The sequence below is a fragment of the Lampetra fluviatilis genome, chromosome 56 (genome assembly GCF_964198595.1).
Source record: "Lampetra fluviatilis chromosome 56, kcLamFluv1.1, whole genome shotgun sequence".
NCBI lineage: Eukaryota > Metazoa > Chordata > Hyperoartia > Petromyzontiformes > Petromyzontidae > Lampetra > Lampetra fluviatilis.
In genome coordinates, this window is record NC_136330.1 from 1,739,585 (window position 1) to 1,753,670 (window position 14,086).

The following is a 14,086-nucleotide window of genomic DNA, read 5'->3' on the forward strand; positions in this document are numbered from 1 at the left end:
CACCGGCGATGCTCCCTGACTTCCTGCTGCTCATGCTTTCTCTGTCTTGCGGATTTCCGTGCCGGCTTCCCTGCCCTTTCCCGGTAATCTTTTTTGAGGGAGGGAAAAAAGCCACCCTCAACTTAAAGCTGTCTTCATCCTTCACCTCCCTTGGCTATTGTGCTTCCATGCCTGTTCCATCCCGTTAATATTGTTTCCCATCTTTTTTTCTCTGCTCCCTTCCCTTTCCCATGATCAGTTTTCACGCGTGACATTCACGACCAGCTCGGTGCTTACACCTTCACCGCAGCCTGCAGCAACTTTGGTTCTCAGAAAGGGCATCTCGCACCCACAGAAGAAGAACCTCTTGCTCGAGACTCGACTCCCCGTCTCGTGGCGTGCCACGGACACGAAACAAAACGAACACAAAAAACTTAATCGCAACAATTTCAGCAAAACAGTCGTTGGCGATCTGCACCACGGACAACCATCGATGACCAATCTCCACCGTTCCAATGCGGTAGCGAAGTTCGCGAGCCCTGTTTGTGCTAGACTACTCTCTCTGTGATGTATTGCATTATATTTCCAAGTTTACTGTGTTTGGTTGTCTCATTCATTCTTACCTGATGACGGTTGCTTGTGTTCCAATCGAAACGTCGTGTTCTATTATCATTTTATTAATTTTTTACGTGACTTTACCGAAATAACCAAAGAGGACGTGAGCCTTCTTCGCGCCCGTGGGAGTCCGCCGAACCCGTCCCACGTGACACAGAGTTCTTCGGCATCGGAATCACGTGGACGCGTGTACGGCCGTACGTACGTGCGTTTGCACTTCTTTCGCACCGTACGTAGCCAACCGTGCAAATCCTAGGTACGTACGTGTATGTCCCACGTAACAGTAATGAATCAAATTAAGCTATCGAACATGCACCTGTCTCATACCGCTTCACATTAATTAAATCGGAAAAAAAAACGATTTTATCACCACACCAATAACCGCCCGACCTCTGACCCCCTCAGCTCCAACAGCACCGCGGGGCAAGGTCAAGGGGGCGGCTCACGCCCGCTGGGGCTGCTGTGCCTCAAATATCGGAAGAAATCGCCGCTCTCTGCAAGTGGCCCGGCTTAATGCGCCATCTGTTTTGTGGAAGTGCAAACAGCGATGCAGGGCATGAGACTCTTTTAAAGTGTTGGAAAGAGTTGACCTCCCACGCCAACTACTGAGGTAGGTTGGCGATTGTATGCTGCAGGCTCCCTAATCCCCCCCCCCCATTGACACAACTGACGTGCTTGCGTGCGGGGATGGGATTCCTTTCCAGCTCAGACCCCGCCTGCTTGCCCTTCGCCACATATATAACCTCTTGTTATAACGGCTCTCTCGCTGAGTTTCTTCCTGGTTCAGCAGTTCCACTGCTGGGTTATTTTTTCCGCCTGAGGACGACCGCCTGTGTTGCGATAGAAACGTCGTGATATATTATTTTTTATTTTATTTTATTTTTCTACCTACGTGACTTTACCGAAAGAACCAAAGAGATTGGATTCCTGCAGTCACGAAAGCTTCAAATCAAGATTGCCCTATTTGACATCATTACGACCATCTGGTGGTCCACAGAACGGGTTCCACCGGACTGGAACGATGACCTGGTGGTCCCAAATTTTTAAGAAGAGGTAACGCACTGATTGCTAAACCGATACCAGCGGTGTCAAGATCGGCCTCTGTGGAGGAGGAGGCTCGTGAAGGACACTGCTGCTGCTGCTGGGCAGTTGGAGGCAGTCGCCCTCCAACAACAACCGAGGGCGGATGAGCAACGCTCACAACAACGAGCGGATGGTCGGGCGCTTCCACTCGTTGACACAACGGGGAGCACAGGTGGTGCATCTGCCGGTCACCTCCGTCAACACATGGCACCTGGGTCTGTCCCGTGACCTCCTCCTGTCAAAACAGCGGCCCTTCGACACTTCACGTGGCACAAGCTCCGCGGTGACGTCACCGCCACTTAGTATCTACCTGTCAATGTGTCGTTGTTGTTGTTGTTATAATTCGCGTGCTATGAGTGCGCGGCACAGCGAGCGCTTGCCCGGGGTCGAACTCGGTGTTCGGTCTGCCGGGAGCGAGCGAGGGAGCGAGGGAGCGATCGAGGGAGCGAGGGAGCGCTTCTGCTGAGGGGAGAGGCGGCGCCTCGGATGAACCGCCCTCAACCAACCCCATCCCCGCTCCGAGCCCGCGTGTGTGCACGCTGGCACCACCTCACTCTCCCCTCTCTCCTCCGCAACCAGCCTCCCTCCCTCCTCCTCCTCATCCCCTCCCTGGCGGCGCGGGGTGTGAGTGGAGTTGGTGGTGGTGGTGATCGTGAGCGCCGTGCGTGAGCCTCTTCGAGCCTCGGGGTTTAATCCCCGCGAGCCGAGCGAGCCCAAGGGGCCCTTGCTTTATTTTATTTATTTTGTCATTTTTCGGAAGTTCCGACTTTGTGCCACTTTGGATCAGGTCCATCGCGGAGTCGGTATGGGAGATGCAAGGTGAGCAGAATCGTCAGCACCGACAGTATCATCGTCGTCGTCGTCATCGTCATCAGCAGCAGCGAATCTCCTAAACCGATAAGCATCATCAAACTTTCTTAACAGATATTCATCACCAGACCCTCTTATAATACTTTATTTATAATCAGCAGCAGTAGCAAACTTTCTTATGCTAATTATCATCATCATCTCTTCATATTGTACTCGACATATATAATCAGCCGCGCTCGTCATGATCATCGTCATCATAAGCAGCAGCAAAACTATCCTGCAAGATTTGTAATATCACCACCATCATCAAAACTTACTGTTAATCATCATCATCATCATCTTATACGTCAGAAGTAGGCCCGGCTATCAATCATCACCATCAACTTCATTATCTTAATCACCAACTCCTCCCACTCGACTTAAGACATAATCTTCATCAACAATTCAAACCTCTGCTGCTGTATCGATGCACAGACATCATCATCATCACCACCACCACATCGCTCATTCCTACCGTCCCCAAATCAATTGCAGTCATCACCGCCACTCCTCATCCTCCTCCCCACGTGCACGCCTTAGAAGATTGTGGGCCAGAAGATGAGGTCTGTGTGCGGGGGGGGGGGCAGCCGTGACTACGGCCTCAGTTTGTGTATTCAATACATTCACTGTCATGTGACTATGCATTATGCCATGCGATGTGCTCCATATCAATACGGTCATGCGTATGTCCTGTGTGTGTGTGTTCTCTATTGGGATACAGTCTATATATACTGTACCGTGTCCTGCATTGACCCATGTACTGGATGCCCTGTATGAGTGCAATATATCAGTACAAGTTATATATTGTTTTATCCTTCATGCATATCAACATTACAGAATTTATATAAGTACTGTATGTACTATGTGCATATGTATACGCATTATGCGTGTCTGCTGTGGAAGCGAGTTGACACGTGCTCGAAGTGTCTCCTCTGTCTACCTGTGTTGTGTGTCCTCCGTGAGTACGTGAGTGTATTCACGCGACATACATTTCATCTGCCGTGTGTCATATCTACGTTATGGGCAGAATTTCCTCTACTGATGCATCTGCTGTGCCCCGCGTAGATGGTCGTTGGTCTGTGGGTAATGAATGTGCAACGTTGATCCCAGATCCTGTTTTGCTGTCGATTACAACTTCATGCCTATCCTGTTTGGCCTGTATTGATTCGTGTGTGGCACATGCTGTGTCCTGTATTCACATGTGGTCTGTGCGTACTTTGTGTCTCTGTACCGAGATGTGGTATTCGCGATGCTCTGTATTGGTTTGTGGTATGTGTTGTGTCCTACACTGACATGTGAAATGTCTTCTGCGTATCCCGCTTTGGTATATGCTCCGTGTTCTGTATCGATATGTGTTATGCGCAAGTGCGTTTTGTAGGCGTATCTCCGTTGTCCTGCATTGACGCGTGGGTACGCGCTGCGTTTGGTATCGATGCCTGGCACGTACTGAATGCAACCTTCGTCGATACTCGGCACGTGCTGTGTGTCTGTGTGTTTCCTGTGTTGACATGTGGTATGACAGCATGTCCCGCTCTGCATCGATAAGTGGCACGTGCTCTCTGTCTTGCATTCATGCGAGGTGCGTGCTGCGTGTTCGCTCCCCGCGCAGGCGACTGCTGGTGGCGTTGGCGATGGTGCTGGCCATGGTGATGCATTCTGTGGACGCTGTGAGTACTGTCATTATCAACCGTACACGATCCATACATTTGGGGTCAGGGTTAAGTTCAAGATCAGGCTCAAGGTGCGAGTCAAATCCCAAGGAACCATGGGATGTGCCTCACCCATCACGTGCTATGGACTGTGGAACTCTCTGTCAAAGGCTGTCAATGAGTCCGGTTCGATTGGGACCTTTAAGCACAGCCTAATAGCAGTTCATAATTCGGAAAGCCTTTGCTTTCTTCATTGAACGACCTCTTTACCCATCCCCCATCCCCCATGTGGCACTCTTTGAAGATGAAAGGCGCTGTATAAAGGTATTCTCGTGATGTCTTTCACTGTTCCTGTGTAGGTAAGTTACTAGTTTGGGCTCAGTCCCCCTGTATACGTTTGTGTCACACCTTTACCTACGCAGCGATGGTGATGATGATGTATCCATCATGATGGTGGTGTATCCATGGTGATGATGGTATCCATGGTGATGATGGGGTATCCATCATGATGGTGGTGTATCCATGATGATGATGGTATCCATGGTGATGACGGTGTATCCATGGTGATGACGGTGTATCCATGATGATGGTGGTATCCATGGTGATAACGGTGTATCCATGGTGATGACGGTGTATCCATGATGATGATGGTATCCATGGTGATAACGGTATATCCATGGTGATGACGGTATATCCATGGTGATGATGGTGTTTCCATGCGATCTGTTCAGTGTTTTGAGGTGCAGTACCATTTCAATTTGAACGTCAGCTTCTGAATTATGTCACATATCGTGACTCACACTCTAGTGCGCTCTGCGTCGTGGTTACCGAATACCGACCCTTGAAGGGGAACCCGGTGACACATCTGTACGTGTGTTAAACTTCTTTAGCACCGTACGTAGCCAACCGTGCTCATCGGAGGTGACGGGTTACTTGCGCACTATACTAATAGGGTTTTGCCCTTTTTCTGGCAACAAAACTGACGCCTTTTGCAAGGAATCATGTTAACATTAACCACAATACTTGCAGTCAAATGCAAACAAAAAACAATACTCTGACAATTTATGCATTGTCCTTGAAACTGATGTTACTTGCGCACTGTTCCGCAACAGGGCAACGCACGCTGTGTAAGAGGTTGCTCCACAAAGGGCGATTCGTTGCCTCGGTATAAAATTCGACGATGCAAAGGCAGCCTGCAGGTGCGAGGTGGACACCGAGACGCGATCCACGGCGTATTTACGGAGCCGTGTTTTTTGTGCCGCGCGTTATTTATTTGTTTTTCATCTCCGATTTATTTTTCGCTCTCCGACGTAACTGGTAGTTGGTGAAGAAGGAGCCGACGACGGGGGCAGTTGCCACACCCTCACCGCCCGATCTTGAAAGCCTCTGGAGTCCTGGCTTCGGTATCTCTCCATCACCCCCCCCCCATCTCTCTCTCTCTCTCCACGTGCGCGTTTACGACGCCTTCTGCTGAATGCCCTTCCGTCTGTCAGGATGTGGCTGATGAAGGGAGGAATCATTTACGGAAGAGTTTGTTGTTGTTGGTGGGGGGGGTTCTTGCTTGCTTGCCTCGCATGTTATGGAAACTGACGCGGTCCTCTTCGCACGAGCACCGCCGCCCAATGCGTTCACAAATATTTAATAGCGCCGACTGTGATTCTTTCAGCGTGTGGGTGTGTGCGTGTGTGTGTGCGCGCGTGTGTGTGTGCGTGTGTGTGCGTGTGTGTGTGCGTGTGTGTATGCGTGTGTGTATGCGTGTGTGGGTGCGTGCGTGTGTGTGTACGTGTGTGTGTGTGTGCGTGTGTGTGCGTGTGTGTGTGGCTAGCTGTTAGCGCGCCGCGCCGCGAACCCGGCGACCCGAGTTCGATTCCAGCTCCCACTCACGCCCACCAATACCAGCAACGATTATTCCAACCGGTCCTGGGCCTCCTCTAGGTCGACTCAACCTCAAAATAATAGCTGGTGCATTTTGTAAACATCGGCACTAGGGAGACAAAGGCGGCCGGGCGTGGTGCTGGCAGGCCATTCCCTCGTGTGCCGTGCCGGCCTTCACAGTTACTACTCGCTAACAGCACTTTCCACGACAGTCTGTTAAAGCTACACGGGAGATCTTTGACTTTGTCTTTTTGCGTGTGCTGGAACGCAGCAAGATAACGTTTTATATATTTTTTTATTGAAAAAACATTTCACGTACCTCTTTGCCAATCTTGCTCTGTTCGTTTTAAATCCTTTCTAAGAGCATTGTCTTAAGATGTAAGCGGATCGACAGTCAGTCAGATGGATAGACGGAAATATGGACAAATGGACAATATATTCCGCTTCTGTCAATAAGTAGCCTCTTCCTGCTCTCATAACAATTACAAAGCTGAATTTGCAAGGGTCTCCGCCTGACAAAGCCGCCCCTGGTGAAGGTATCGCCCTGGTGAAAGTGCCAGACTCGCACTGTGAGAGCTGAGTTTTAAATGCCAGATGAGATCAGTCCGTTCCATCATCTACGTGGGGTTTGATAATAAAAAAAACGCGAACCATGGAAATGTGGAATTTCCACTGCGGGTAAATGGCCGCCAATGGATACGAGCACTTGAATTTTGACTGACTTACAGCAAAAGCTTGATATAAGCACTCCATAGAAGCACCGTTCTGATATAAGCAACACGAGCTTACATTACGCTGGTGGTGAAAGGCAAAGGGCAATGTCAGGTCCAAGCACGCTACTGGGGCTACTGGTGATGGATATAAGCACAGCTCACGCTGCTCCCACGGGGTGTGCTTATATCCAGCTTCCACCGTAGTCGTCGCCGTCTCGCCAAAACGGGTTACTAACAACACGTTGTTATAATAACAACACGTTGTCCACGCCGTGGAAACCGCGATAGGCCACCGCCTGCCCACGTGGTGCCACCGTGAATTCCGTGCCACCGTGAAATCCGTGCCACTCACCGGAGGCGCCGTTGGCCGCGTATTGGACCAAGAGGGGGGGGGGGGCAGGGATAGCCCCCCCCCCTCTCTCTGATTGCCCACGTTGCTGCTCAGTGTCGCCGCGGTTCGTTCGGTCGCTGCGATGTTCCGCGTAGAATGGCGATTCGCGACGCGTTTGAATATTGGCCACGTGGCGACGCGTTGATGAAAATACGTTCTTGTGATCACAGTCTGATCACTCGTTACACACAAAGTGTTTGCCACAAATGAACCGCAATACAGTAGCTCGCTGATCTCGTCAAGGGGCATAAACGGCGATCACGCGAACTGTGGTCATCCTCACAGCAGCAGCAGCGGCTTTTGTCTGCCCATCGAACAAAAACGGCGGTCACCACATCGCGTGGCGCTTTCAGATGCGCTTCTGCTGGCCGTCTGGAACGCTCTTCCTTCCGATATTAGGAAGGCACTGGAGCTTTGCACTTTTAAATCATCCAGATTGAAAATAATTTCTGTAAAACTGCTTTTTGTGTTTAGTTTGTTGTCCTTCCGATTAGCACGGTTGGCTACGTACGGGATGAAAGAAGTTTCACATACACACTGTACACACGTGTCAAATCGTGTGTGAACATTTATATATATATATATAACTGACGATTTGCTAATACCACTTATGTAATAATGTAAGAGAATAAAATACTTTAATTTTTGCAGGAAATCCTGTAAGGTTACTTTTTTCCAAGAGATGTCTGTGCGCTGGTTGGGATGTTTGGCCAATTCTGTAAAACGGGAGCTTAACAGCATTCAAGGGGAAGGTAAGCAGAGCGGAGTGGGTTGGACCACTTGTTTGACATCTGTGAAAAAGCACTTCATAGCTCATTGGATTTAGCCAGGATCAAGTAAAGATCGTGAGTCTGTGTGCATCGTGGAGTCGAACCCTCTCAGCACTTCTGCCACATCCGGGCCACTGCGCAGCCTCACGCCTACAACACCTGGCAAGCCCCGGTGATCGCACATCCAATCAGCGACCAGTCTGAGTGCAGCTTGGCATTTCAGATGCAACGGGATCGGGGATTCAACTTACGCGGAATGTGTTTAAACAACAATAACAACAAAACACACCGATATGTCAATGTTACATGTCGGTGAATGTAATCAATGAGACGGAACGAAATATGTTTGAATGAGTACAAATGAAACAATGAAACAAGACCAAAAGCAAACTATTCTTAACTCGAGTCCGTCACCCCTCAATCATGACGAATTATCGTGTCGAATCGCTGGGGAGTTGGAGGCGAGGCGGGGTTAAATCGCCATATGCCAAATCTTACACGAGCTATATCGGACCCTATTGCGTGGGGTGGAGGGGTGTGGGGGTGTGGGGGGGGAGTGTGGGGGGGTGTGGGGGGGTGTGGGGGGGTGTGGGGTGTGGCGGTGGAGGGGTGTAGGGGGAGTGGGGGTGTGGGGGGGGTATCGTGCCGATGTGGGGGGGGTGTGGGGGGGGGTGTGGGGGGGTGTGGGGGGGGGTGTGGGGGGAGTCTGGGGGATGTGGGGGTGGAGGGGGCTGTGGAGGGGAGTGTGGGGGGGGTGGAGGGGGGTGTGGGAAGGTATCGTGCCGGTGTGGGGGAGGGGGGGTCGTTGGAGTGGGGACGCAGCAGCGGAATCTTCAGAGCGGGACGTGGGACAGTGGAGGATTCAGCGCAGCGCGATCGCTCCCTGATTGTCGCGACGGCAGATTTGTGTACGTGGGTTACGGGGTACAAACAATACACTTCTGTTCCCCCGACTATTTCCACTTCCGTGCTATTTCTTACGCATCGTAAACTTTTTATTTTCAAGCCGATGCTCGGGATGGGATGTTATATTGGGGCTGCGCGTGTGCCTGTCGATCCTGACCCCCCCCTCTCCCTTCGCTCCGCGGGTGCCGTGCCGACTTGAGTCCCGTTGCGATCGACGGCGGGCGGATTTCAGGCTGGCGGTGACTTCTGATCTCGGCGCTGGGGTTGAAACGTCGCCCCGCTGCGGGCAGACTTGTTGTCGTCTCGTGAGAAGAGTCGCACTCGTGGGGCTTTGAACGCGCCTGCAGAATCGCGTCTCTGCACGATGAGCTGTGCTCAGCGTGGCCTGGCGCGGAACAGTTCAGCTCAATGAGTTGTGACAAGGCGGGGGACGCGGTTCGATTCGAGATCTGAGTCTTTGTCGTGTCGTTTACATTCTCCGTAAACACGCAGCCCCTCGGGGAACATGCCACGTTGGGGGTGCGGTTGAAACGTCGGCCCAACGTCGCATGTTTACGGGGATTCTAAACGTCTCACTTATTTACACTACAGTTAATCTCAATCCTCGATGCTACATTGATAGATATTTCGACGACAAGCATAACCAATTCTCACAATCGATGAACAGAAAACACGACGCAGTGCTGCCAATTGGGCACGCACCACATTCCACTCCCTCGCCCCACCAACAACTCGCTCATTTGATCATCATCGGGGGGGCTATGATTCCGTTCAATAATTGTGCGTATTTTTTGTGTTATTAATTTCATATTTACTATATCTCCCTCCGTCCCGTTTATACCGCCGTTTGGTTCCTCCCTTGGCGTCAACCATCACGATAGAATATCATTCCTGGACACTTCTCGTGAACTATAAACCACGTTCGCTCGCTCGACGCAACGCAAAATTAAATTTCCATTGAAGGAACACGGCCTGCGCTCTTCGTGCCTGCCCTGAATGACGGTCACAGAATTCGGGGTGGAAGGGGTGGGGATTGTTATCAAACAAACGAACGACAAAAACCCCCAAATCGACCCGGAAAACGTCCCTCTCAAGGATGAGAACTCACCTGGCGATTGTCACCACACCTTGCTCGCCCCGTGCCTCCTCGAAGAGCTGAGCGCTTGCAAGCGCGCGCACGTGCTGGTGCTCTTCCACGGAATGCGCCGCGTGAACGCTGGGTCGTGGCTCGGGAACTCAACCGAGGAGGCGAGCGCACGGCAGCTCGGCCACGAACGCCAGCCGAGCACGTTGCGCCAGGCCATTTGCACCTCCTTTCCCACCGCAGAACCGAACCGCGTCGGGGCTGTTGAAAGGCCAGCTTAGCCCGGCGCGGCTCAACGCGCGCCAGGTTGTTGTTTTGTTTGTTTGTTTCCACTGCGGAGCACAAGCCGTGCCATGCCGCTGACGTCGCGTGCGACGAATGTGCCGAGATGCATATTGGTCTCATCCCCGCTGGTGAACTGACCTGCGAAGGCGTCGAGGCTGGGTGACGCCATGTTCTCAATGCCTCGGCTGACGTCACACGCAATGTGGAGCGTCATTAGCCCCGCTCCATGGCCCTGCTTGGCCCCGAGCCGGCTCTCAGCCAGTGGATACAGGTGGCATTGGGTTCCTTGAGAGTTGAACACCCTCGGCGCAGGTGGAGTCAGCGGCGTTTGGCAGCGCGTTGTCGGGGCTTTGGCGGCATGTTAAACACGGCCGCCTCTTCAGATACGGTGCCAGCGCCAATACCAAGCGTTCGATTCCGCCGCAGTGCCAAATACTTATTTTTGTTCGCTGATACAGTTGCCGCCCGGGGTAACGGTTTGACGGTTCGTCCTCGAGTCGGCGTCGGCGTGGCGACGAGCAACACGCGCGCTGCATCAATCGGCCGGCTTAGCTTTTGCCGTCTCATCGAACGTTCCACCTCCTTCTCCTCCTCTTCTTTCGTGTCAACTCCCCATTTCTCTCTCCAGACGAGGCGAACGTCACTTTCTCTGTCGCGGCTCCAGTCGCCTGGAATTCACTTCCTCCGTCGACTGATGCTCACAAGAATCACACAGAGACTCACGTAGAGACCCGTACACTCACATAGAGACACGTCGACTCACATAGAGACCCATAGACTCACACAGTATGTTAGCAGCCCTGGGCTCCCTGCTGAAGGGTCCAATGATCCCCCACGCCCCACACCACCACACCCCACACCCCCCACACCCACCCCCCCCACCCCCCGCTACCCCTCACCCCCCCCCCCCCACAACCCCCCACACCCCCCCACACCCCCGACCCAAACATCCCCCTACCACCCCCCATACCCCCCACACCCCACTCGCAATTCGATGACTGGTCACCCATTTCAGGTTCCGTAAGGGATTGTGCGTCACCACAACTACAATGGCAACTTCCACTTCGTCCGAGTGGATTTGGTCAAAGTAGTTTTTTTACTCCCTGACTGAAATATCACGGATAAACAGGAGGAGTCACGGATAAAGAGGAGGAGTCACGGATAAAGAGGAGGAGTCACGGATAAACAGGAGGAGTCACGGATAAACAGGAGTCACGGATACGAGGGCGTTTCCCGTGTCGTGTCACCCTGTTACTCGATTATAATACCCCATAGGATGGTTGTCGACCAACTGTCGCTCTTGGCACGGACTTCAATGGCGTGCGGTTTTCGTCGCCGGATTAGCCATGCGTGACGCTAGCGGCGGGGGCGCTGTCTGGCTGGGATGTTGCACGCCGTGACGGGCCCCGCCAGACACCGACCTGTGCCAGGTCTACTCCTGGATGAGTGGCTCCGCGACTGTGATTTTTATGGAGCGGACAGGACGGGGATCATGCCGTTGGCAGCGCGGCCAGACGGATTCCGCTCGCCCGCGAACAATGGCACAGGGCTTGGCGAGCTGGCAACGCGCCGCGGTTGGGCACGGCACGCGAAGCCAGAGATGGGGGTAGGCGGCGGCGATGGGAAGGTACCCGGGGCATGACCCCCACCTTCTCTCCACCCAACACCTCCGCAAGCCGGGAAGCGGAAGAGAAACTTCTCCGACTTCCGCGGCCGCTGCGGTGTGAGCCGAGGGGACGGCGAACGCAGGCTCGTGGTCGGCTCGTGAGCGATGTTTGCGAGTCGCAAGGCACGTCGTGGGGAGGCAGCGAGTCCTCGTCTCACGCGGTAGATGCGTTCCTGAAAAGTGCCGCATTAAGCGAAAAACGCGTTAAGCGTTCCGCGCTATAGCGGGGCACGTTCCGCGTTGTGCGAAAAGTGTTTCCCTAGTGTAAGAACCGCGTTATAGCGAAAACGCGTTATGTGAACACACGTTAAGCGAGGACCTACCATATGTATATATATAGTGTTGCTGATGATAAGGTTGCTATGAGCTAATGCTGGACTGGTTTGCACAGCAGATATGCAGCCACGTCGTAGAAGTTGAGGGCATCCTACGATACGTAAACTAATTACAGTATTTGGTGGCGATGCTGCTGCTGCTGCGTTGTTGGCAGCACAATGAACACACGCGCACAAACTCAACACATTCGTCAAGAGCAAAGTGGCCCCTAAAAGGAACATTTACGGAAGGTGACGTTTACTTTATAGCAGCATACAAATAAAGAAGGGCCATAGCCCGAAAAGTCGCCTCTTATCTATTTTTTACTGTCAAAGCCACAGTGTATAATGCGTTTTCTAGACGAGAAATACGCCACGCAAAAGGTTGCGCCTCCTGATTTAACTCGGACAAGGGGAGTTTGTTCTGCGCGAGAGTAAATATTCAGTCGACTCAACTACGGCCAACGACTCGGTGATGAGCCGACTTTATGCGTGCTAATTGCAGTACAGCAACCGCCAAATATATATATACACACACGCACGAATTCCACGTGACGTTTATAGATTTACCGCGGAATCATACGCGTATCAATGTTGAGGCACGGCTCGAGTTGGCGTCAAAGAATGGAGCTCACTGTTGTCTTGTGTTATCCAGCAGTGAGATTTACCCTCCCTTTGGCCACAATGGTCAATAAACGCAGACCCCTCCGAGTTAAACCCGGCCAGATGGCTCACCCGGTAGAGCGAGCGGCTCGCAAATTGGAAGGTTGCCGAGGTCAAACCCTGGATGGTGGGGGTTGACTCAGCTCATCATCATCATCCCTTCGGGGTCACTCAAATAAGTAACACTTGGTGAGGTGGCCAATAGTGGCGGTCTTTTGGGCAGAATCGCCCCCGCCGTGGCAATGTGGAATTTACTTCAACTGGTTCATGGCTATAAACAGCAGATGATGCTCATTTGAGCTGAAAGTCACTTTGAATGTAAACTAGCGTTAAAGATTTTCCAGTATTTTTTGGGGGGGAAATGCTCATGACTTCAAGGTCGCGTGGCATTTTATCCTGCGAAAGTTCACTGTGATCGCGTGAGCGTAAACATTGGAGGGCGAGTGACTCGAATGGCCAAGGCGGTTATCTTGGAGCGCTTGTGCGCAAGCCTAAGTGACAGGCATGCACATCCTCGTACTCGGCGCGACACGGAAACTGTGTTAATGGACTGGTCGCATTCCAGCCCCTCGCTTGACTTCACGCTCACGCCGGCTGTCTTCAAGCGGCGGGTCTTCGAGGCAGGCCGCAGGCTGCTGGGCGTGGATACTGTGCAGGAGAAAAATCGAATGTTTGCGGTGAGCGCCACGTATGAGCGGAGTTCGGTGTGGAGGGGGGGGGCACACTGTGGAACGAACGTCCCCTCCCCCCAAAAATGTACATCTTTATTAATTACAATAAAAATATAAATTAATTGTACGCACCCGCGATTCCTAATGTGAGGGACAAAGCAAACTCCTGCCTCTCCCCCCCCCACAAGTATAGAAGTCAAACTCCGCCTATGCATAGTTGTCATCCTCTTATCAGTGCCCTCTACCTTACTACAGATCAATTCAGATCTTAGTGGTCACCCCGTGTCACTTATAAATCTCAACGTTCATCCTGCAAAGTCCCATCACAAGGGAGACACAGTTTCAATACGGGCAATTTTTTTTTATTTGTGCCCGTATTGAAACATCTGTACGCCGTCTGGACCTGACAGCTCAATTTCCCTGCACCACAAGACAACGGGGCTGAAGCCGTGATGGGTTGACAGCTCTGCCTATGGTCCCACGCGACAACAGACCACTACGGGGACGTCACGAATGCGTCACGTGAAAGAAGCGTGGGGACTTGCGGGGAGTCGGGGGGGGTCGTGTTCACGT

At 52.2% G+C, this 14,086-nt stretch overlaps 1 protein-coding gene across 4 annotated transcripts in view; it reads left to right on the forward strand.

Moving 5' to 3' along the window:
- Positions 1-2,271: 2,271 nt before the first annotated feature.
- Positions 2,272-14,086, forward strand: part of LOC144950057 (uncharacterized) — a 132,367-nt gene continuing 120,552 nt past the window's right edge. For all 4 annotated transcript variants that reach the window (XM_078880042.1, XM_078880043.1, XM_078880044.1 and 1 more), the window contains exons 1-2: positions 2,272-2,496; positions 4,136-4,193. In XM_078880042.1, the coding sequence (XP_078736168.1) occupies positions 2,483-2,496; positions 4,136-4,193 (72 nt within the window). In that variant the 5' untranslated portion in view covers positions 2,272-2,482. The remainder of the gene's footprint in view (positions 2,497-4,135; positions 4,194-14,086) is intronic.